Source organism: Oryzias melastigma, linkage group LG9, assembly GCF_002922805.2.
Source record: "Oryzias melastigma strain HK-1 linkage group LG9, ASM292280v2, whole genome shotgun sequence".
In the NCBI taxonomy this organism is placed as follows: domain Eukaryota; kingdom Metazoa; phylum Chordata; class Actinopteri; order Beloniformes; family Adrianichthyidae; genus Oryzias; species Oryzias melastigma.
This window is the reverse complement of record NC_050520.1, coordinates 26,670,725-26,696,825: the sequence shown is the minus strand read 5'-3', so window position 1 is coordinate 26,696,825 and position 26,101 is coordinate 26,670,725. Positions and strand designations below refer to the sequence as shown.

The following is a 26,101-nucleotide window of genomic DNA, read 5'->3' as shown; positions in this document are numbered from 1 at the left end:
TAATTCCCTTTATATGAACAATTATCCTATAGATTTGGATCTTAAATTTTAAATACTTATATCTCAGGGAAAGCAACAAAAGGAAAGAAACAGGAAGTTCTGCAGTGATTTGTCATTTCAGTAGGATTATTGGACTGCTGCCTGTGACCGTCTGCTTTGCCTTTTTCACCCATACTATTAATTTCATGCAGCTGGATGCACAAAACTCTGTAAAGATCACTGGATACAGATTCTTCTATAATTGGAATCACCCAGTGGGAATTTCTTGCATTGTTTGCCCCTGAGAACCGCAAAGTCACTGCTGGGTTACAAGGGAGCAGTTTCTGTCTAAACCAATTTGTTGTTCTGCATTTCACTTTCTGTCTCCACTATAAGTGGGTACTAGGCTAAAAGTTTATAATGTTTGTTAAAGAGGAGTTAATACAATCATATTCCAGATATGCAGGGGCTCAAATTAGTTTTTTTTTCTTCGCACACTTTTTTTTCTCAGACTGTTGAGTCAAACACAGATTTCAGGAGATGATTTGGCAATAACCTGATGATGTGACGTGAGCCAGGTTGGAGCTGGAGAGGAGCTCTGCTTTGCCTTGGCTCCTACAGGGTTCTCACAGAGCCCCTTCTGGAAGCAAACCTGCTGTCCTGCCGTACCAACTGTTGGAGCTTTACTGTTCTCTGAACCGACCCCCACTGCCTTCACCGTTCTACAATGTAAACATTTCTAGTTTGGAAGCAAGCACGTCTGTTTTTCAGGAGCCTGTGAAAGCAATGCATATATTTCATGATCAAGGCAGTTTTCAAGCATTTTTGTTACAGTTATTGGCAGCTTGAAGTAAAGCTAAAGCCTGAGTTACAGCTGCCCTCAAAAATGTTTACCGGCAAAAAAAGGGCAAATTTGTACGGGGCTCGCAGGTGTCCTGCACAAAATATCAAGGTCGTGGACCGCTCAGTGAGCCTGTAGGGTAAAAAATGTTCATGGAATTTTTTCAACATGCATGCTGCCATTTACAGGTTATTGTAATTACTTATACAACAAGTAAGAGTGAAGTAGGTGAGACACTGACACGTTATACTGATTTTTCATTGCGAGTACACCTTGGGCACTCATTGCATCCAGCCTGACTGTTACAATTTAGGAAATCAGACAGAGTTTGTGTGCCCATCCTGCCGGCATCATACAGGGACTTGCATATCACCTGCCCACCCCATGCATACAGCATTTTCACACTGTCAATAGGGAGCCATTGTGTGCACATTATGAACAAGCCTAAGGATACCACACAGCAGCATCACTCATAAACACAAGAAGCTTACAATCTTACAAATTCTTCACAATACACTTACCAACAATGGTACGTTCCATTTTCTTGACATCCCTTGAGGTGACCCCAAGCGAACCGCAAGACACACCTGCACTCCTCTTAAAATGCAACTGCTCTCTCTCTACAACCCATCACAGGCCCAGACAACCTAATAACCCTGCAGCACCCGAACGGGCCAGGGCCCTGTACTGATGCAAATGACTAAGACTTAACTTTTCATTAAAAAGAACAAGAACACATAAAACGTATCAAGTTTCATGTGAAACTATTGTGCAGACTAAAAACATTCAAAATACCATCCTGGAATTGCAACATCTCTAACTGGAGCACTTATATTTCCCCAACAAAAACTCCTTTGGTCAAAATGCTTCCAGCATTAATATATACTTAGGCAAGTAACTACACTTTATCTTAAAATGTGTTTGAGGTCGGCATATCTTGTGCCTATTTGCAGCAAATCAAATATCCCTCGCCTCCCCAAAGTCTACAGCAGTTGCAGGAAATAGAAAGATTCCCGTTAAAACTATTTTCTCTGTTTTTACTCTCCTTGTGTGCCTCACAGGGGTTTCACATTGAAGTGTTTTGCCCTTATCACTTCATGTGTGAAGGTTCACCTAATCTCTGGTGTGAACCAAACAAGTTAACTAACTCACTCCCACCTGAAAACAAAGGTCTCAGCTCACATTCTAGTGAACCCTGGCATGAATTAATTTACTACAGTGTGAACCCACACAGCCAAACCATGGGGTGCGAGTGGGGGTGCAACATTGAAGAAGCAGTCAAAGGGAAAAGGGTGGAGAATATGTTGTTGGTAAACAGAATAGTTTGAAGATGGCCTATATTTATACCATAGTGAGAGGATTAGTAGGGGGAAACGTTTCCTCTGTAGTGGTTTTAGTTTTTATCTTTTTTTGGCGGTCCGTGCTTGCTTTGGCCAATACTCTCCCCAGAAGCACAGCATTTTATTTATTTATTTATTTGTCTTTAAGATGTTTGGAAGTGGTTTGGTTTGCTACAAGAGAGTGAAAGGTGGAAGCAAAACAAACTACAAGATGCAACTTTTGTTTTGTCTTTATATTTAATATGACCCATTCCTACAGACTAAAGTGTCTTTAGTTGACATGCTTCGGGAGTAACCTTCTCATATATATATATATATATATATATATATATATATATATATATATATATATATATATATACTTTTAATTTATTCTTCACATATTAAAGCATTGATTTGTATTTCTCCAAGCCAATCACGAACACTAAAACTTTAATGTCAAGTTGCCAATGTAGGTCACGATGTCCTACTTTTCCCTCTTGCTTTGGCAGCACTGAATGAACAGAGGCCTCCATAAAGTAGCCTACATACGGCTGTAAAGAAATGATCCACGAGTTTCTGTTGCATAATTTATCATAAGCTTGTCAACACAACTGATTTCAAGGAACAACTCACTTGCAGAAAAAAGTCTGCAACAGTCCTGTCTCTCTTCACCATTTATTTTATAATATTAAAATTTTGTTTGGATGAAACGCATAACTTGAGTAAATGTCTAGATTTGATGTGTTTGAATAAACTATATTTAATATTTTAATACATATATGATGCATCCATGTCAGAAAGCTCTGGAATTATTTAATACACTTTAACCGATTTATTCCCAAAACCCAAATAATAGATAAAATAGGAAAGTTAAGGGATGCTGGATAGGTCAAAGCAGGTCCTCTTGCTGCTGGTATTTCTGTTGAGTATCTGTGAGTAGTCCCTGCACATTTCCGTAGGCGCAGTGTTACCGCCTGCTTCCTCCATGCTGTTTGGTACACCACACATTCATACTCGTGTCTTGCTTACATATTCTTCCGCCCACTCGCACACTTACTCTTGAAGCTCCATGGGAAGGTGGATATTCAACACTTTCAAGCTCGTTTAAATCCAGTGTCATTTTTCACAAGTTTTCTTGAATCTAAAATGTGGTTGTTTTTTTTTTTTTTTTTTTGGATCAGGTGATCCTAATTGTCTAAGCAAAATGCTTGCATTACTACCGGTAGTCAGAATTCAGTGGGATTAGTGGAACATCACTTTGGAAAACCAACTTTTTTCTCCCCTTCTGTTGTTTATTAAAGGGAAGTCTTTGGTCCGCTGGTGTTTGCTTTGTGGAAGCTCTCATTTAGATTTGCATATGGACTGTTGCCGCGCCAGTATGTTTCCTTTTGCCTTCATCTGCTCTGCAACTGGTCGAGCTCACAAGTTTACAACTGGTTTTTGTTAGCGCAACAGGAAGCAGGAAAGACGAGGTGTGTGTTTTTGCTCCGGAGCCAGCGGTGGTGGTATAAACAGAGCAGAAAGGCGGGACCGGAGGACGGTGAGGGAGGACGGTGAGAGTGCCTCAGTGTCTGAGGAAGTGTGCACATCTGTTGTCACCTAAACTTCTTTATAGGCTTTAGTAATCCTGATGAGGCAGCTCCTTCTTGTTTATGCTCTCAGGGTGATCGTGCACCACCCCTCCCCCGGGCCTTTTTTCACTCTACTCATCTGTGTTCACTTTTTTTTCTTTCCTTACTCCCTCTATCTGTCACTCCCTTGCTTGTACATGTATTATGTGGGTGAACACAAAAGGGCGGGATTTTCTCTGCTGCCGCGCGATTGGTTGGAGGAAGTTGTCGCTGATTGGCTGCGGGCTGGATGTAGTGGGACAGAAAGGAAGAGAGGAGGGGGCGCGGGGGACTCCAGCAATCCGGGGTTAGGGGGGAGAGCGGTGCTCCAGCGCGTGGGTGTTTTTGTTTTGAGATGGGAGCTTTTTAAACCAGGAGAAGAGCGTGTCAAGCTTGTCCATCAGCGCCGTACTGAGAACATTGGCGCCGACTCCAGTGTCTCGTCTTTCCTTTACCTCTCCTTTTTTTTTCTTTCTTTTTTTTTCTTGTTCTCGTTCTGCCATGTGCAGCTGCGCTTCCCTCCCTTCCTCTTCAGCGGCTCTCGCTGCCCTGACACCCAAATGCAGCACCGCGGCGCGCGCGCTCAGAGCGTGAGCCTCGTCCAGGGGCGGAGTAGCTGCCAGGACTGCTGCTCCTGTTTGTAACCAGCAGAAAACTCTCCGCGAGCAAACGAGCGCAGGCTCTGAGGATTAGCTTTCTTTGGTGATGGTGAGTTTTTTCCCCCCGTTTTTAGACTTATTTTGGAAATAAATAAATAAAGATTTACAATTGTAGGTTTATATTACTTTTGCTTCTTTATTGACTTTCATTTACGTTTGGTAGGTGAGCTCCTTACAATAAATCTACACATTTTCACTTGTAATTCATATAATGTTAAGGTGTAGGTTTTTGCCAGTTCAGCAGAATGTGAGTTGCTGTGCTCCACCTTTATCAACAAATCTCTGCAACTTTTTTTTTCTTGTTGTTTTTGGCTTTTGCTCCTCCTGTCGTCATTGGCATGTTAGAACATGTTCGTGGAAGAGATGAGGCAAAAGGTCTCTTTATTAGCCAGCATTAGGATTTGGCTTTTATCAAACCCATTTGAACCCAAAACACAATTTCTACATGTATCTATTATATTTTACTGTACAAGAGGTTTTCCCTTTTTTAAAAAAGAAATCTATTGGGGTCTTTATCTGGCTGACTGATGCATTGGTCACATCTGTGCCAAAGCTGTTATTTCAGCTATCTTGCAGTACAGTACTCATGTTTTCTTTCACCACGAAAAATGGGAAGAGGAGGAGGGAAAAAAAGATGCTTAAATCATTCATTATTGCAGCCGAAGCCTCGCAAATCTGCTTTAGTCGTTGTGCCACACTATAATCTGAGTAAATCTATTGCTCTGCTCGCCCTAAAGAGATTTGCAGTCATCGGATGGTTCTCCGAAGAACAACTCCACTGCAAAAATGTTGTTTTTCCAAGTGAGCAGTGCAGCCTGCCCCTCATCAAACATGCCCTCCTCTCATTGGAGGCTTTTCATAATCTGTACATTGAAAGGTTTTAAACCCTCCCAAGCTGTTTGATTCCAGAACGATCTACCTTCAGAGTAAGATTGACTGACCCATATGTACTAAGAGTTAAATCTGGTTGTTGTGGATGGAAAGCTTAAAAATAGAAAGTATTTTTTTTAAGTGAAAGCTCTGGTTTAGATGACCAGATCTGATGCCTTTTTGGTGAAAAAGCTTCAACTCTGTCCTTAGGAATGTGGTGTTTTTCAGTTTTTCTCCATTTGCTTTAAAATGTCATTCGGCAATCTGGAGCTGTGTGGCAGGAACACTCTGCTCTTTATGCCTTCAGCAGAAGATAAAACCATGCCATTTGTTTTGATTGTTCTGATATCTTGGTCTTTTTTGGTCGCACACGCAGTTGGAGTTTGTGGCTGAGCAGTGTGTCACGAGCTTTCAAAGTGCAGCCTGAATTCTGCCGCGTCCACCATCTGCACTCGCGTTAGAACCTCAGAGCGCTGAACCTCGCCTCGGTCTGCCTGCTGAGTGAGCATGTGCTTCTTCAAAAGGTGGACTCCTCCATCCAAAAAAAAAAAGAAAATCATCAGGCCTTTTTGGAGAAAGATGGTTCCATTGGCAGCTTGTCTGCTGGCCTGTCATATGGACAGAACTAAACACTAATGAGGCTGCCCATCAGGTTCACCCAGAAAGTTCAGACTTCCCCACTCCCTCCTTAACACCTGCTACATGGCTCCTTGCAGCATTTCCGTCCCCTCATTAGAGCCCTTCATCTTTGTTAGGTTTCACTCATTATTTCCCTATGCATTGATTCATCTCCTTTCTATTTTACTGTTCATTTCATTTGAATAACACTTAAGCTTATGCTGCAGAAAAGAAGCTTAAAGACAATACTATAACAATACAATCAATCAAGCATTTTGGCATCTCATCTTTTAAATTTTCTTATATAATCTAAAATATTTTTTGGTATCTGAAATGCATTGCTTAATAGTGAAGCACTAAAATATTATTTATTTGTTTAATGCCATTTCCATTTGTCATGAAAAAAAAGCACAAAACATTTGTAGAAAGAGGCTCAAGGATTTAGTTTGAAACGAATAAAACTGTTTTTTTGTAGCACGTATCACTAATACAGTCAGGATTGATACATGTGTGCAAGGCTGATGGATTTTCAATGGGCTGCTTACATAATATGATTCACTGAGCTCTTTTTTTAAGATTAAAATATGCCGATGGATTTAATGATTTAATGACCGGCATCTCTAACATCCAGGACCTAGCTTGATCATTTCAGTCTCATCTGCCTTGAAATGTTGCTAACTGTTATTCTATCAGAGCTTCTGAGTTTATGTCAGGGGGTGGCTGTACTTTCCAAGAGTTAATCCTTAGTTTTATATGTGTTTGTTTTATTTTTTATTTTTTTCCAACAATTTCTTGTCTTTGAAAGCTATGTAGGAGTGTATTTTTGGAGAAAATGGATTGTTGCTCACCTGGTCTTTGTACATCTCATCCTCACTACACTTTCTCCTTGTTCCCTCCAGGGCATCTGGCGTATTCCAGTAGATGAAATTGATCGCCCGGGAAGTTTTGCATCACATATGAACCGATCTATCGTGCTTTTGCTGGAGGTGCTCTCTCTCCTTAAAGACCACAATACCCTGCTGAAAGTCTCTTTCATGCTGCACAGAACCCCCGACCAAGGAAAGTAAGAGTCAGCCCTGGAGTTTTCCCACTTTTTTTCCCCCAGTATTTGTTCTGTATTTGTACCATGACATTTTCCTTCTGTTCTCTTAAGGAAGTATTTACGGGATGTTGATCGTCAGGTTTTGGCCAAAAGAGCATTTTTCCTAACTGTAAAAGTCCTGGAGGACAATCTGAACACTCTGACAGGGGTAGGAGAGCTACAATTTACTCAATACATGCAGTTGAGAGCACTTTGCTGTTGTATATGTTTGGGATGAGTTCACTTGATCTTTTTTACGGGATACATTTTATTTCTATTTCAGCTGACTGAACAGCATCACAAAGCTCCTGTTATTTCAATGGGGGAGATGACCACAACTGATACATCCAACAGGCCTAATTCAGAGGACAGCAAGTATGCACTGCCTAAAAAACCTGGGCTTTCAGAGGGAGCCTGTGCTTTGGACTCAGAGCCTAGAGAAGCTTCTCAAGCACGGCTTGCTACACCACCTCTGTCGATGGAAAAAGGGACCAATATTCAGGAGGGCTTTCCTGGGAATGTGGAGACTGTTGGGAACGAGAGGCGCAAAGCAGGACAGGAGGAACCTATGGAGCTGCCTGCTGGTCCCTGGAGAAAGCCCACGACTACCACAGATTCTCAGGGTAACCAAATGGAAGCTGAGAGCTCCACAAGTTGCTTAGAATCTGTGCAGAAAACGACTGAAAACATCCGGACACCAGACCTGTCTCTGGAAGAGCTGACCATCAGTTCCAGACAGCAGCAGCTTCTAAGCTCAGCACCAAAGATTACGGTTGCAGGCAGTGGAACAGATCAGAACTTACTACGAAAGCAAAACCGGAAAAGAAAACTTATAGATGATGTGGAGTCTGGAAAAACCCTGCTACTCGATGCCTACAGAGTATGGCAGCAAGGGCAGAAAATCATGACCTACGATCTGGGCCGCATTGAGAAGATCATGTCGGAGACGTACATGCTCATAAAACAGGTAGGCCTCCTTCAGGTTTGTTCTGCGTACTGGAATGGAATTATTTCTTGAATCAAAGGCTGCCCTGTTTTTGCCAAGTCATCTGTGCTTTTTTTTTAGTCCCTTCTGAAATATTTTTGGTTTTGGGAAACCCCTTTAACAGTAGCATTAGTAAAACCAGAAAAGGGACTTTCCCTCCTTCATTTTTGAAGAAAGCCTTTGTTTTACTCGCAATACCTGAACTACAAGTCTTGAGTGTGGTGTTTGTTGTTGTGAAAACACAGGCCCTTGATTTTAAACTAACCCCTGCTGCTGAGTCTTTTTAAAGCATATGATTCTTTTTTATTGTTTCATAAATCTTTGAATGGCTGGTGTGTATAAATTACAGCAAACATACATTTTTGTGATTAGGTTGCAGCTAAAATATTCAAAACAAGGAAACGTGTTTTTATTAGATTATTAATTTGTTGCTACACTTTTTTTTTCATGACTATGGAAGGTTCTAAACAAAATGACTTGAAATATTGTGCAGATTTGTTAGTAAGCAGCAAGCCCTCTCACTCTGTTTCCTAACAGTGAATATTTAAGTCTGACTGTTTCCATCTCCAAGTACTGGTAGTAGATTGAATTGTTTAGCATTTACTTCTGTCTTAATGAACACAACCTCCAATTGGCATCCCCAGTAGAAGTCGGTGATACATATGCATATGTACCTACATATTAGCATTGGGAATGCTTTATACTGTACATAATTTGTATACATTTGGATAAAAGCAGTGTGTGACTTACCTCTGTGGTTTATTCAAAACCAAAGAAGCAGAAATGAGCCGGATCGTCTCAGTTCCATTTTTTTATAAAATGATGTGCAGCTTAAACATTTGTTCTGAATGAGTCTTGCAGTCTGATGCTTTTCTCATATCTGTGGGAGCATTCACATCGTCGTCAACATGCTTGACTCCTATGGAGAAAAGGAATTGGTTGATATTTAGAAAAACTGTTTTTTGTAAAAAAAAAAGTTATAAGTTGTGTAATTGGTTAATTAATTCTTAATTAGTGTCACAATTGTAAAGAAAACGTCTTTGTGGGATGAGCAGCACACTGTGGGCTGCCATAATGAAGAATGAGCTAAATCTTTTTTTTGCTCATTTTTACCTTTTTAGGTTCAGCAAAACACAAGTATATTTTTTATAAGACCTGAAATGTATATAAAGTAGTTTATATTACATGGCTCTCAGACGGTGTAGGTAATATCATTAGATCTGAGACATTCATTCCCCTCGTAAAGTCATGTCGGCCTGTGCTTGTCATCACTCACAGGCTTGTTCTTTCCCCACCCTCCCTCTGCATGTGATCACAGTGATGTGGTCTCCATACTCACTCACAACCTCTCCTCCCTGATGCCAAATGTACTCCTCTCTTATCTGTATTTTTTCATGCAAATAAGATAATCTGTAGATATTACAAGTTTATTTTAGTTTACGATTCTTGCCTAGAGATTTCGGCTACTGTGAAGGCTCACTTTTCCCTTTGTCTTTGGTCTAAAACAGCAAAGAGGCTTCCAGTTCCACATGTTAGCTAAAACTCTTTGGATAGTTTTCCATGCAAAACTGATGTAACCAGAACACACAAAGTTGATTAGAAATTAGTAATAAATTGTGTAATGTTGTATCTATTAAACTTTAAATATTAAATAAGGTCTAAATTAGCTAAAATTCCATCAGTAGTAATGGACCCGTGAGTAAGTATTAGTGTTTTCATCATCCCCATGTAGTTTCTTTGATGTTCGGTTCTTTTACTTATTGCTGAAAATGTCTTTTGGTGTATAATTTACTATGGGTCGTGTCCACAAAGAAACCCTTTGATGTTTTCCTGGTTGGTTCATGCACCCATCATCATCATCATCTTCATCAGTGGCTTCTTATGACTTAGGATTTTGTAAACAGTTTTCTGCCTCTTTTCACAGATCTTCCACATTCTCAGACCTTAGCCTAACAGTGAGTTTGAAAGAACAGCTCCCCTTTGTTCTCTAACTCTGCTAGTGTTAATAAATGATGGTCAGTTTTCCTAAAACTACAGAAGAACCGTCATAAAAGGTTTTATTGGCGGGTTAAACTTTTCTGGCATGTAAAGGTTTTATTCATACGGCTTTGCAACATGTATTCTGTTCTTAACCCAGCTTTCTTTCCAGAATCTTTATCAATCTGTGCTTTAGGGTATTTTTCATATAAAAAATATATTGTGTTTTAAACTTTTCACTTCTATAAATTTTAACCCTCTACAATAATGCATGTATTCATAGTTTAAATGCTGATTATGGATTAAAATGATTAATTAATGATTTAGCAGACAGTTTTACAGCTTTTGCTTTGTTTGATACTCTCTCCTTCATCAAACTTTGCAAAGACAGATCTGTTTGTGATTTAACACTAGTAAGTGTGAAAACTAGATGCAAGTGTAAAACTGCGTGGATTTGTTTCACAGTGGCAGTTTGTTTGTGCTTTTTGCTGAACTCCTTTTATTATCACACCAGTCGAGGTCTTCATTTGTACTCGTTCCTGTGTACGGTTTGAGTAAAGGGGTAGCCAACAGACTAAAGAAATGCTGCATAATCATCCTCAACAAGCAGCCAGTTACGCATTCTTTGAGAGCGGTTGTAACACCTGGAATGGTTTGAAAAGTCAAACAGGGATGCTGCCAAATCCATCCCTTCAGGGGTCCCTGAGGTGTTGCAAACAAGCTGCTGGAGGGAACATGGTATTAATCTTGTTCACACAGCTGTTGGGTCTGCACTGCATCCAAGCTTGCCAACTCCCACACAAGCGCTCACTGACTTGGACCACAAAGTGTTCTTACTTTTACTAATTATCAGAGACAGAGCCTCATGGGACATCCAGCTGGTTACATAACGGAATCGTACTGTTGTGTTGTGCTGGTAGCTAATTGTTCAGGTAAACACTTTGGGCTAGTCAGGTGTTCAGAGATAGCAAATAATTGTGTTTCTTTCAGCGTTTTGGGGGAGATATTCCCTCAACAAACTTTTTTTTTTGTTTTTTTTTTGTTTTTTTTTTTGGAAGGGTCGGGGTGTTGTTTGAACCATAACTATGGAAACTGCGAGACATTCTGCCCTAACTGATTGCCTCTGTTTTTCATTTTAGGTTGACGAAGATGTAGCCCTTGACCAAGCTGTAAAGTTCTGTCAGATACAGTTGGCAACATCTGCGCAAAGACAGGTAAAGTTTCGAATTTTAATTGTTTTTGCTCTTCTTTATTTTATTCTTCACTTTTTTCCCCTAAGACTTCCAATAACCGACCAACGTGAGGAAATTTGTTTCAACTTCAAGCATTGTGTAATAAAATAATTATTTTATATTATAGTTTCTAAAAAAATGCTTACATTTTTGACTATTTTAATCATCTATACTTACTTTTTCCTCCAAAACTATGACTAACCTTTCAGAAGTTTTGTAGGGTTTTTTTGTGGGGTAATTTTCTACACCTCTAGATAAAAATCAGCAGATGAAGTGAAATATGTTTTTGCAGCTTTCTTTGACAACATGAGCAGACAGCTTCGTAAAGACCCCTGGCTGTGTTCTTGTCACATATGCCATGATCCATTTAATGCTTTTTTTTCTCCAAAAGAGCCCATACGTGTTATAGTACTAGATAAAATACTAATCTTATGCTGCTGGTGCATCAATGGATAAGTGAGTAATGCTTTCACAGTGGATATGCGCACACACAGTTGTAGGAGAAAACATATACCGGTAGCAGCCCTTCCATCATTATTATGCTGCGTTTTATTGCGTTTAACCCTGTAGCTATAGCCATATGCATAAACGATGTGTTAGTGCTGTTCCCAAAGGGATTCACTGATGCTAGTGAAGCCCTTAGATTTATTTACAAATCGTTTAATCATTTTAAAGGCTGTTAGCCATTTAAAACGCAGAAATCATTCAAATCAGGTTAAAGATGAATTTAACTGCAATCCAGCGGGACTTTGATTCAGTCACACAAGTTTCTGTAGATAAAAGAAAAAAATGTTCTAAAAAAATGTCTAAATCTCATCAACGTGTTTACTTTAAACATCTTATGACATTATGTAGATTTCCTCCTTCAGGACACCACACAGGATTTAGCTCTCACCTCTGATCATCATAAATTAATTTGTAGTTTCCCCCCAAAAATGTAGTGTTGCTTTCAGCAGACAAAAACCTTAACAAAATGATTCTAAATGGTCCAGAGACTGCACTGTTTCTGTCTTTCTTGATCAATTTCCCTTAAGAGCTGCTAATATCGTATTTTCAGCACCATAAGGCACATACTCAATTACGGTTCTTTTTCTCTACTCGACCCATACACATGGCAGACTGTATTATAAGGTGCAATAGAAAAAAAGATCTCTAAAGAGACCCACTCTAATAAAACTTTTTTTTGGTGTTTTAACATTTTTTTCACGATGGATGACTTATGTTAAAGAATTTGAGATAAAAACTACATTTCTGAAGATTTAAAATGTGAGGAACCAGGAGCAGATGAAAAAGGTGATTTGAAAACGCTCTCATTTGTGATGTAGAAACTGAAATGGGTGGGCCACAGACAAATTGCAGACAAAATAAATCCATTAACGTCTTCATATTCCTCGTCTGAGCTGCCATCTGGCTCAAAACTGTATGGCTGGATATCTCAGATATTGCTCGCCATTTTTGTTGCACCGGTAATGTCAGGTTGAGGTTGTGAGGGGCTGTAAGCTACTGGGAGACAGTGTAAATAAAGGGATGATGGGAAATCAGTAGAGGCTTACTTACCTGCAACTCAATGATGAGTATCGGAAGAAAACCTGCCTCTCTGCACAATTATGTTCTAGAAAACTATAAAGGGTTTTGAATTTGCCTAAAACGGCATAGTCACAATTAAAAGACCACTGGGAGAGATTTTACAATAGATCAAAAGGTGGTTGGACTAAAGGTAAACTTAGAGTCACAGTTGCTGCTTAAACCAAAGTGTACTTCCTTAAATGACCAAAGAGGACACCCCTGTTAAAATCAAATCCTAAACAAAGGCAGTCTAGAAATTCCAACAATGCATGTTGTCAGGCTACAATGCTTCTGGGAGAATGTCCTTTACACCGATACCATCATTTTGACAAAGCAAAACGGCTCTATGATCAGATAGAAACACAAAACACTAAGAAAAGACAACTGTCCTCACTGTAAAACAGAACTCTGCTACGCTCTGGGGCCGCTTGGCTGGATCTGGAACAGGGTGTCTCTGCAGATGCAACAAAATCTCAGAACTATCAGGACGTTCTGGAGGGAAATGTGCTGAGTAGTGTCAGAAAGTTTAGTCTCATGGGTCTTCTAACAAGACAAAGACCCAAATTCAAAACATTGTCCTTCAGTGAACTCTGATCTAGATCCTGGAGCTGATGTAGTTTGAGTACAGAGTAGTTTGCTCATTAGAACTGAACTAAAATACCTTTTGACAGGTACAAAAGACTTTTTATTGATTCTGTTGAACAATGATTGAAAAATATTCTGATTTTATTTGGTAAATTTTAAGTAAACCTTGATGTATCAGTTCTTTAGTTATTCAAGTTCATACAGAAACTGTCTTTTCAGTAATAGAGGACTACCAACCAATTTGTTCACTTGTGTGAAATCTCCCAGATCTAACAGAAGGGCAGCAAGACTTCTATATCCATGTTCTTCGGCAAACCATCAGGGTTTTTTTTCCTGGTTCTGTGTCGGTGTCTCCCTCTTTCTCTCATCCCTCCTCCTGCCCACACAGTCATCAAGGGTCTCTCTGCCCACATCCTGTTGTCACGGTGATGTTCCCTCAACCTCAGACTCATGAGAAGTAGATGTTGGCAAAATAAATCTGTTCTCCTGTTTTGAGTGATCACGCCACACTATTCTCTGCGTGACTGTTTTGTATGGTTGATGTTTCAAGGGATTGTGTCACTTTAGCCGTCTTTACAAGAACGTTCCGCAACAAATCATTTTTACATTTCTTTTTGCTAAATGGCTCCATGGATCATTTTGAAATGTTTTTCTGATTAAATTACATAAACCTTAAACCATCTGTTACACTTTTACAAGTCTTAATTAATCTTATTTGAAGGCTTGTTCAAAATTTCAGCAATGTCCTAATGAGATAAATTCATCCTTTCCGTCCGACAGAAAAACCTTCTGTTGTTAGGTAGAACACGACGGTTGTCAGTAGTCATGCTAATTAGGCCGTATGATGTAGTGGTTGGTGCTCTTGTGTGTTCTAGATGTGAATAAGATAAGTGCTTTCTCCTCCTGTTGCTTCATACAAGCTCTGCTAATATGCTATTCACAGGTTAGCACCTCAAACACTTGTTTGGATTTTTGTAGCACTTTTACGTAATGGAGAGATTGTAGCAGAGATATGAGGAAACACATTTTGTCTTTGTTATTCAGATGTTCCTCATCGCTAAGACAGTCTGAAAATTAGTCCTCATCATGTGTTCTCTCTTTAATGAAAGAAGACAGTTGACTTACTTTACTTTTATTTATTCATTGTTGATTATAACCATTGACTGTATGTGAGAACTGAACTGAGTAATTCCTCCCCCTGGTGTTCCAAAAAGGAATTACCGCGGGTTCTCAAAGCCAAAATCCTATAGACTTGAATTGAGGAATAAACAGCTATTTCTCAGTCAACACAATTTTTGTCTGTTTTTTTTCTTTCCAATTTTAAATTGTATGTTATTAGTAATATATTTTTTTCTTTAGTGAAAGTTATTCAAGTAATAAACTTGCCGACCAGATGCCCCAAAAGTATGTGGTCTCACGTTCTAAACATTTGGTTGACAGATTTTTCGTAGCCTATGTTCAGGTGGTATGGGTGTGGTTCAAGTTCAATTCTGATGGAAGCGATCACTCAGACTGATTTGGTCCAATCGCTGCTTACTTATAGCCTCTGGCTCCAACATGGTGGCACCCTTATTACAGGGGGAAAAAGTATCTGAATAGACTTTATTTTGTTTGAGCTGGTAGAAAGTCATTTTCTGTGGGTGATGTCACACTTACTCAGTCCAGGTCTCATATACAGTCAGTGATTATAACACCAAGCAGTAACACTTGTTCCTTAGGACAAGTAGAAGGTTTTTATCAAATATTTGCCATCTACTGTTTTTGATGCCAGATTGAGCCTTTCCTTATGTTAATTATGATTAAATTTGCAAAGAAAATTTGTATTTAATTGTTTGACTGTTAAATTGCTCTGTGTGAGCTTGACTTGACTGCATCATTGCTGTTTTTCCTTGGTTCAGTAGTTGAGCAGCCTTTAGTTGTAAACAGTTCCCACAGCACAGCATGGTGATGGGAGCATAAAGCAGTGGGTAAATGTTTCGGCTAAAGTTTGTCTTAAACGGGTTAGCAATCTGGGGCATGGGTGTCACAGGTGGCATGCAGAGGGAAAGACCGTACGACAGTGTGACAACAATAAAACAGATTATCTTTGAATCTTTCAGATTTGAAAACAATTTTGGTTTCAATAAGCTTTTTTCTCCCTGTAACATCATAATAAAAGGGTCCATTCATGCATGACTGTTGGTCCCCATCTAAAAATACTGCCACTTTTTTCAATTAAACTTAATAGTTTTACACGACGTACATCACTCTCTGTGTCAGCCTTCGTGAACGGGGAATTTAAATGAATGCGTACCGTAGGGGGGGAAAAAAACTGAATTTGCTGTAATAAAATTACAATGTAATCATTTTTTCTCCTGTGTTGTTTTTTTTTTTTAAACTGTTCCCTGTGAGATTACAGTTGGGCCAATATGTTTAGGGCCCAGATCTCAATCTGGAAATTGTAAAGAAGCATCAAGATAAATGTTGATGCTTTAGCTTGATTTAAGTGAGTTATAGTCACACTAACACCAGTTACGCTTCCGTTCATGGTGGTGGTTCTATAGCTAACAGTTTCAGCTATTCATTAAAGTCAGACAGATGCAATTTTAGCTGTTCTGTTTTAAATGAGAAATCTGCAATATGCCATAGTTGAACTAAACTCAACCAAATAAACTATAGATGTTTGTACTGACGGTTTCTGCAGAAAGATGTTTTTTCGTGTTTTGCTAAACATGGTTATGGTTTTGACCCCAGGTGTAGAGCTGAGTAAATGCTGCACGCTTTAATTTTCTCAGGCACAGTGTTTCCCTCATGCATGCAGTCCAGCTGACTTGTTGGTTCTTAGTTGGCAATGTTTAATTCATGAGATGTGAATCATCAAAGCTGGCTTTGGAGCAGCTTCGTGCTTGAAGCTGCTGCACCACTTTGTGCTGAAGGATCTGCTCCTGCCTCAGACTGCTCTTTTCGCCTAACCTGTGTTAGCTGCTGTTCCAGTCCTTTGGGTGCTTCTGTCATTTCCAGCTCTGATTCTGACCACTGTTTGATTTCTAACTAGCTGAACGCTCTGAAAATGTTAGATAATTCTGTGATGCTTCTATTCTTGCTTGGATAGTTGGTGGGCGATGCGGCTGTGAGCAGAGCTCTTGGCTTTTTATAGTTTCAACCAATCTGTGAAACTCATTAATTAGTGGCACAGCCTTACTTACCTCTTAACACGTCTGTTAAAGGAGTGTAGCTCATTTGTGTGTAAATATAAATGTAATTTCACATAAAAAATGGGTGGTTTTGCATTGTTCACATTCAAATGATTCTATCAGTTCTCATCCAACTTTTCAGAAATCCATTTTAAAAGAAAAACTGAGGAGCTCTGTTCATTTCTTTTTAACTGGGCTCCTCTGCGTTACCATGACAGCAACTGCAGAAGCAAGGCTGGCTGTTGTCAGAGGCTGTTTGTGCAGCTCTTGTGTTTATAAGTGGTCCTCCAAAAATCCCAGGAAAGTGGCTCAGAGGGATGTTGTGTAGTGTGGAGCTGAGCCCTCCACCAGCACCCAGCACACTGTCCAGCACCGAGACTTTAATGCTCTGCACGCCCGGAGGACTATGCTGCCGCCGAAGGATGTTATTGCCTCTCGTAAAGAGCCTGGACTAATACTGCAGATGTGGGTTGTTTCAAAAGTGCTCTGGTATTGATTGTATCAAGGCTCAAGGGAAGAGGATGTGCCGTTCTCAGAAGCATGCCAGAGTTTGGAACAGTTAGCATTTTAGGTAAGATCTCAGTGGTCAGTGACTTTTTTTTTTTGCCTACAGCAGTCCTCTGGCGATGCCCCATCAACACCTAAATACACCAAGGAGCACCGAGAGATCTTCTTCCCCACATCTTTGCCCACTCCCGTCTTGCTCAGCCACTCCACCATCCACCCACTGTCCACCAAGGACCCTCAAACCAAAGCGGTGTGTGAGCCTCTGAGCAAGATGTCCAGACCTCCCATCTCAGGCTTTCATGATCAGCTGCAGCACAGAAGAGCAGCCGGCCAGTCTGCTGCCTCCATGGCCTTCCCTCCATACACAGGTGAGGTCCCGCCTCATGTTTGAGGTGTTTCATCTTCTTTTAGTGTTTCATTTTCAGTTCAGAGCTCTGCTCTAGTTTAAAGTGACTGTTTTCTTCAGCTTTGTTGCGTTGTTGATATGAATGTGGAAAAAAAGGCAGCAAGTTTTGAAACTTTTCAATACAAAAGCATACAACGACAAAATAATAAGAACTAATGAAAATGTTAAGCCAAAACCAAACTAATTTCATACCCCTATGGCTTCCACCTATCCCTACATTTATCTCTCCAAGCGGAATTAATATGAAAAAATAGTGTTTTCAAATCTGGATATTACTACCACTTGATGACATCATCAATAGTCGGCGGTCATCTATGTTAGCACAAACCTGCCAGTGCTTGGAAGCTACATAACATTGTTTTTTTTTTTTTTTTACTTTAAAAAGTCATTAAACAAAAAGTTATTACTTACATTTAAAAGTAAACTTCTGTGCTTCAGAGCACACCCATGTGAACAAATACGTTTCTCCTCGGATCACCCAGCTTTATGTCACTACAGCTCCCCCTTAAAAAAACAAGTTTGGACACTGCTAAGGCTCCAAATGCCCCTACGACTGGAGCAATACAGAGGAGCCATAGTGGTAGGGAGTGACTTTGGCCTTAGAGATGGAACAAAAGGAAACTAATGATTTAATCCGACTTGCACTTTTTACAGCTTTATAAGCTTATTTAGGGAATATTACAGAGAATTTCTATTATGTATTTTTTTATGAATTACATTACTCTCTTAGACTCAAATACATGAGGATGATTTGTGATATCTATAACCTGAATGCTCTAGGAAACACACAAATGAACATTGTATTGTCTACTAACCTCCACAGACTTTTTGGCAATAAAGACCCTGGAAAATGATTGCCATAGCAACAAAAGTGATTGGCAAGTTTCCCAAACAAGCTGGTAACAATGTAAATAGCAGCACATTAGCAGGTCTTTACTGTGCTTCCCAGCATTTAGATGGAATAACAGCTTTCTGCACCGTCTAGGTGACTCAGTCTGTTATTGAGTGTGGAGCCTAACCTGACTAAACGAGCTGATCTGAAGGGGAGAAGATGCTGAACATCTTCTGTCAACTTGATCGTGCTCATGATATAAGTCGTGTCTTTCTCAAACATAGTGAGGAAAACATGCAGCTGAAACAAACAGGAATCTGGTCAAGATTGTGATGTGATTTTTTTTTTTTATTTTTTTTATTTTTATTGTTTCTGGGTTTTGTATTTCAATCCTACTACAGAGTGTCAGTTTATTAGGGCCAGTTTACAAACCAATTTTTTTTTTTTTAATTACGACTTTAAATCTTGTAAATATACAAGAAAAAAGTTGTAACTGTTAAATAATAAGAGTAAAGTTGTATATTTATGATTTAATAAGTCATTCGTTAAATTTACGACTTGTCTGATTTAATCTTGTAAATTTACAAGATTTAAAGTCGTAAATGTATGAGAATATTATTGTATTCATGACACATGAAAGAAGTGTAAATCAGATTGTTATAGAACTATTTTCTAAGATCATCCTGTTAAAGCTACCTCTTGTTTGTAGCTTTTTGTAGATGAAGACACCTCCTAATGTTGCTGCTGTCCTCCATATTAAGCATTTAAGCCTTATGTGTTTTTTGTAGATTTTAATCTATTCGTTTTTATACTTTGCTGTCATTCTTTCCTTTTTTCAACAGCAGCAATGTTGGCATATTTGGTGTTAGAACAGGTCAGTGTAGTGGGAATTATAAGACTCATGTAGGTAAGTGAAGTCTAACAGATGACTTCATTGATTCCAGGATTCTTATAGTAGTAAATTTCTAGCTGGGGAAATGTCCCACCACATATTTGTTTATGTTTTTTTTTCAAAGTTTCACATTGGTTAACCTCGTTTGTGTGTCTATAGCTGGTTGCTTCACGTTAGCTTCCTGGAGCTTGATGACCTTTGAAGTTTGTGCAGATGCATGCAAAAACGTGTTTGCATGGAGGTGTGTGTTTACGTGCAAACATCCACATGTTTGCATAAAGCAACACCTCACCTAACGCCCGTCAGTGTGTGTTATGCAATGGTTTCCTAGGCAACGTTACGGGAGAAGCCTGAAAAGTATCAGATCAATTGTTTTTTATGTGTGAGTGCAGCAGGGCTGCAGAGATATTTTCACTGCAAATGCTGCAAACACTTATCTAATGAGCAGAACTGAAAATCCTAGTTTTCTGTTATATTCAGACAGAAAAGGCTAAAATGGAGTCGTGCGGTTAAAAAACTTTGTTCTTTGGAGTTTGTTGTGTAAATGCAGCTTTGTTTTAGCCAACAATATTTAGATTCAAACTCAGTTTTAGTATTTTTTTTTTCCACTGTGAGATAAATGTTGTGCTGTTGTTGAGAAATATTCATAGTATTATAGTCATGTCACCTGAGGATCTACTAAAATGTTGTGCTTCATGTCACAGAGGAGCGGGAGGACCCCACAGAGGGGCTTCTGTATCGCCAGCAGGAGTCGCACCTGTGTCAGCAGATGAAACTGGCCTCCGTGTCCCCGGGCCAACACCCCGCTGCCAACTGGCTCCAGGAGGAAACGGCAACATGTAGCACCACACAACCCTGCCCAGGTCAGACTGAATCGAGAACGGGACAAATTTTTAAGCATCCGCTCTAATGAAAACTGTATCTTTGGTGTTTTTTATTTGTTCTTGTGGCAATTTTCCTCAAGATGAAGGACATGTAAAAAAAATTGGCTTAAAATTGTTTTTGTGAATTTTTTTTTATTCAAATCATTGTGAATCAGGGAAATCAGCAAAAAAATATAATTGGAAAAAGCTTGTAGGTTGACATACTACCTACCATCAGCAGACAGCAAGCCTCCTGCTATTATTATTTTGTAGATGACTAGATCCATATACAGTTAGCCAAAAAAGTATTTAGTCAGCCACCAATTGAGTAAGTTCTCCCACTTAAAAAGATGAGAGAGAGGCCTGTAATTTTCATCTTAGGTATACATCAAATATGAGAGACAAAATGAAAAAAAATCCAGAAAATATTTGCAAATAATGGTGAAAAAGAAGTATTTGATCACCTACAAATGAGAGATTTCAGTCTTTCACAGACCTGTTACTTCTTTTCCTCTGTCCTCCACTCGTTACCTGTATTAATGCCACCTGTTTGACCTCGTTAGCTATATAAAAGACACCTGTACACAACCTCAAACAGTTGCACTCCAAACTCCACGATATCCAAGACCAATGAGCTGTCTAAGGACACCAGAAACAAAATTGTTAACCTGGACCAGGCTGAGAAGACTAAATCTCCAATAGGGAAGCAGCTTGGCGTGAATTCAGTCTTATTTATGTAGCCCAATATCACAATGCAATCGTGTCAGTGGGCTTACTGGTCTGTACAAAGACATGCAGTCAGTCATAAAATAAACAGCAGCTTGTTGCTAAGCTATTCAAACTAAGTTAACCTAGCATCCCTACCCTTAGTCCTTCCTTCTCAGTGAGGAAAAACTCCTAAAAAAATAACACAATTTTGGGAAAAATAGAAACCTCAGTGAAATCAACAGCAGGAGCAATTATTAGGAAATGGAAGACATACAAGACCACCGATAGTCCCCCTCCATCTGGGGCTCCCTGGAAGATCTCACCCTACTGGGTCAAAATGATCACAAGAACGGTGAGCAAAAATCCCAGAACCACAATGGACCACTGCAGAGAGCTGGGACCAAAGTCACAAAGCTGTAACACACTAAAGTCCATGTTGCCCAGCAACAGCCACAAAACATCACTGCTGTAGAGGAGGTCTGCATGGAGGAATGGGCCAAAAATGGGCGGACTTAAATTACACTTTTTTTTTTTTGTTAAAAACGTCAAAATTGTAATTTAAAAGCCACTGGGAACTATTTTAAAAATAGATGTAAAGATGACTAGAGTGGGACTTAATTCTGTTAAAAAAAAGTTTACGTTTTCCGAAAACTCTCTCTGTGTTGCAGACAAGCCGTCGTACAGCAGTGAGCAGTTGAAGCTTCCAGATCCCAGCCGAATCCGCTCCAAAATCCCAGCAAATATGCCAAAGCTTTTCATCCCCTCCCTCGTGACGAAGTTCCCTCCAGAAATCACGGTGACGCCTCCTACTCCCACACTCCTCTCCCCAAAAGGCAGCATCTCAGAGGAAACCAAACAAAGGCTGAAGGTACGCTCTCTGAATATGAGCAGCATTTGCACACGCTGAGCTCCGTCTACCGTCAGCCTGTTCTAGTCTTGCTCTCAACGGAGACCTCTGCTGTTTGCTCTCACACAGAACGTTATCTTGTCCTCCCAGTCGGCCGCCACAGTCAAGAAAGACTGCTTGAGCCAGCCTGCGCTGGAGGTGCAGGAGACGTCCAGCCAGGAGTCGTCTCTGGAGAGCGAGTCGGACGAAGAGGATGACTACATGGACATTTGAGCCTCTGAAGGCCTCGTGTGCACGCTAAAACTGAAACTTTGTCACATCCCAGTCTGTCTCTGCCAAACCCCGTGTCTGCCAGTCTTTAAAAATGGAATGATCTATGCCTCTGCTGCTGTTGATGCTTATGCCCCAAGAAACAACACAACAGCGGTGACAGTGATGGTGCATGACAGACTGAGACGGCTTTAGTGTCTGAAATGTGCCATTTATGCATATCACCTTGTGGAACTCTCCTGCTCTTTACTGGATCTGGATTTTTTTTTAAAAAGAGCCTTAAAGCCTACAAGCGTAATGTTTATGCATCTTTTGTATTCTATGTGCTAACTGTATCTCCAAGCTGCAGCTAAATCCCGGCTTTGATGGCTCACCACCCAGAGGTTCCAGTTCCAATGAGCGCTCAGCAGCATGCTCCTGCTGTCCTTTTCTGTGGTCGTTTACCGTGGCATGACATTGCATTGGTACAGTTTATATTTGTCTTTGAATTGAAGGGCGGCGGGCGGGCCACTGCACTCGAGGTTCATCGGCGAGCTAACCAGCCACAAAGCCTCACAACCTGTAGCAGATTGGAAATGTTTACACTTAACATTTGGGATGTTTTTTTTCTGTTTGAACTGAACTTTGTGCTATTTTTGTACTGACTTATATGGTATTGTATATGTGTATATATATATCTATTTTTTTCTTTCGTGTGCATTTGTAGCTGAGAAGAATGGTTCTTACCAGAGAGGCATCTCATCACCAGCACTAACACTCAGAGGGGCTTTTGTACATATTCTGTTCCAAAAATCTTTTTGGCTTTAAAGGGTTGTCGCACGTGTGCGGCAAGGATCATTTCAGTTAGAAGTCTGAAAAGGATCGGCTCCTTCCTGATCTCAAGAATGTTTGAAGGCACCAGGAGAAGGACTCTAACACTGACGATGCCTTTCCATGGAAGCCGTTTGTCCCAGTTCCTGTTTAACTCAGAGGAAGACAGCAGAATGTTTTTTAAAAGATTTTCTATGAAAAGAAAGAATTACTGGTTATATTTCTTGGAAGCTGTTTCCTTCTTTATTTTTTTGTCCTTTCTACTTTAGTCCATTAGCGCCCCGGGCTGTGGTACAGTGGGCGTCAGGAAGGGCTTCGGTGTAAAACTTCTACCAAATCCGCCTGTGAAGCACTTTAACTCTCGTTTTCCTCCACGTAACCCCTTGCTTTGTCTTTAACTTTCTTCTTCCACTATAAAGTATATCTTTGATCTTCCTCCTGCAATCATCTCCATCATCGCTGATCTTATCTTTCTCCAAAGAAACCTCCATATTTTCCGTTCTCATATCTCCTCCTCACTCTAAACCTCTTATCACTCTGTTCATGTCTGCTCTGTTTCCGATTTTTTTATACTGTCAGTCATCTTTCACACCACTGTCCAGTGCTGCTGTGTGCTTTATTTCCTCTCTGTCTCTACCTGATGTATGGAAACAACTCCACACTTCACATGTGTGCTCCTCCTGTTGTCACTTCATGGTTTCGGTCCATTTCTACCCTCTTTTTTTTTTTTTTTTTTAAAGTCATTGCCCTGCTTCTGAACATCAAACCTATCTATCTCTGCTCCCACTTTTGTCTTTCAGTGCGATCTGAACCATTTTTATGCCGGACGTCCTTCCAGACACAACCCTATGCATTTAACCAGACCACAGGCTAGCACACAAAAACTTTACTCAAACTTTTTTGCTGTCCTATATGGTACAGATGATCACTTTGGGTGAACAATGCTTAAAAAAAACCACATCCATATCTGATTCCATTTGAACCAAGGCTTATTAGAACGTTATTTCAAGTCATTGGCATTCAAGTGGACATTTTATTTCAATCATTAACAGACAATCGGGAGCATTTTAACTCTGGACGATGATGTTAACATCGCTTATGGAAATTATTTAGGTTCCAAACTTCAGTTTCTTGATTTGATAAATGTAACTGTTTCAGCTTTCCACAAGAGGGCAGTATCACGCTGATCATTTTTGGTGCTGATTCCAAGAAAGATGGATTATTAGAGTTCAGTACAAAACCTCAACTGGCAAAAAAAGAGAATTCTGGGAGTTTATGGAAGCAGGTTTATTTTTGTAGGTGTGCTGATTCTGTCATGTTTCCTGAATGAAACAGCTCTGAAGATGAACGTTTGACAGGATTTTGCTTGACTTGAATTTGACATTAAATGATTCCTTTGTTGTCTTTTGTCTCGTGGAGGTCCAGCTTACTATGGAGAACTTTGGTGGAAGTCGTGTTTGTGCGTGAACAGAAAGCGTGGGTCACCTAAAGAGCTCAGAAGCATCAGCTAAAGAGGCTGGTCCTCAAACCAGCTCTGAAGACTTTAATAGCAGAGCAAATGGTCAACTGTAGAGAAAACATTGATAGTTAAACCAAACAAAATTTTAGTTTGAAAAAGAATTAGCTTGAAGTTAAAGTTCTTGAAGGTTCTTGGGGCTTTTTATTCTGATTTTCTTATTTTTCTTCATTTTTTATATATTTATTTGGATAATTCCAGAAGTTTTTAGAAGATATTCCGGTTCATGTTTGAATGAGCCAATATGGCTGATCTTTAATCTTTAAAGACACTGTTTAACACATTTAGGTTCTTTGGTCAATCCCAGATGATGATCCATACTGGTGGATGGCTGATGAGAATCAGAAAAAAGGATAAAAAAGATTTGGGATCCTTGTATTCCACAGTCCCCATAGAGCCCTAATGACAAAGCCAGTTACAATTTGTCATAAATTAATATTTTTTTATTTTTAGCAAGTTTCGCAAATTAAAGTGTTAGAACAGTAGAAAAAGGTGGCTCTCAAAGCACAAAAATATGCATTGATAAAAGCTCACCCATATGATTGTGCTGAGATAAAATGGAGACAAATCAGGCTAGTTTAGATCAAAAACATATATTTAAATTACATTCTGGTCAAAAACATTCATTTTTATTGTCCAATCAAATAACTGACATCAACTTTATCTGTCATTTTACTATTTAGTGCACATAGAATGTTTATTTACCAATGCTAAAGGAAGGCTACGTTTTGTCTTGGCTTCTGAAAATGCACATAAACCTATTTGTTAATTATTGTGCTTCATGAACCTTAGACTTAGACTTAGACTTAGACTTGGCTTTATTGATCCCTTTGGGATGGCACCCTTGAGGAAATTAAGTTTTTCAGCAGCTCACATAGTATACATAATAAAAAATCTCAATGTACAATAATAAAAAATCAAAGAATCAAATTTAAATAAAAGACATCTGTTTCATGAAGATTTGATTTTTTAAGGAAAAATAATATCCTTAACTTCTGAGCGCCTTCGGGATACTCTTTAGTGTACTGCTTGCTTCAGGTTTTCTTATAATCCTTTCTATTTGATTTGTTTGCTTCTCTGTTTATTATTATGATGGGTTTATCTTATTTTATGTGTGGAATTGTGTTTGCATTTGTTTTTATGTACAGCACCTTGAGCTGTTTTTTCATATGAAAGGTGCTATAGAAATAAAATTAATTTAAATGAAAAGTTCTAGTCTAATATCAGCATCAGCGTGACTCAAATCTATGAAATTGTTTCAGTTCAGACACTTTGGAGGGTTTTTGATCAGCTTTTCAGAGTCATGATGATCTTAGTCTGAAATATTTCAGACTCTTAACAAGCATTGTGACTTCTTTTTTCCTGGTGTCTTTGGGTCTTGGTGCTGCACCACAACTGAGTTCTTGAACTTATTTATGAAAAGAAAATAATAAAATAAATAAAGCGAGAACACTGTAGCTTTGTAATATGCTTTACAATCAGCAGAACAATGGACAGCAATCAAAAGCAATTAGTAGTAATTGTGGTCTTCATGGCCTCCAAGTAAAATGTTTCTTCAATGCTTTACAGTGAACCTGAGCTTAGCTCCTCATTTCATCCGCTTCTTTAAAACCAAACAAACACAAAGAGCATCTCATTTGAGAACATGATTTTATTCCTGCAGAAATCTCTTCCATTCCACGTTCATGGTCACTGCTGCCAGCTAAGCTTCACAATCACAGAGTTCAGGAGGCTGCTACACCCACACATCTGAGCCCTTCAAACAGCTGAAGACACTGGTGGGGCAGGAATGTCGAGACGTGAGTCAGCAGAAGAAATCTGTCAGATGATGTGGAGCAGCTGCTGGGAGCAAAGGACACCAGTGAAGAGGTATTGGTGGCTCCGCCCATGCAAAGCACCAGATGACTTGATTTCCATCACTGAAGCTGTGGCCTTCAACAGGATGTTCAGAG

General features: G+C 39.6%; 1 protein-coding gene across 1 annotated transcript in view; it reads left to right on the top strand.

Moving 5' to 3' along the window:
- Window positions 1-24,037, top strand: part of cabin1 (calcineurin binding protein 1) — a gene marked incomplete in the record, with an annotated part of 39,581 nt that extends 15,544 nt beyond the window's left edge. The window contains 8 exon segments of the mRNA XM_024274998.2: window positions 6,799-6,962; window positions 7,053-7,149; window positions 7,264-7,947; window positions 11,082-11,156; window positions 17,112-17,373; window positions 19,840-19,998; window positions 21,375-21,574; window positions 21,683-24,037. Coding sequence (XP_024130766.1) covers window positions 6,799-6,962; window positions 7,053-7,149; window positions 7,264-7,947; window positions 11,082-11,156; window positions 17,112-17,373; window positions 19,840-19,998; window positions 21,375-21,574; window positions 21,683-21,826 — 1,785 coding nt within the window.
- Window positions 24,038-26,101: the final 2,064 nt, after the last annotated feature.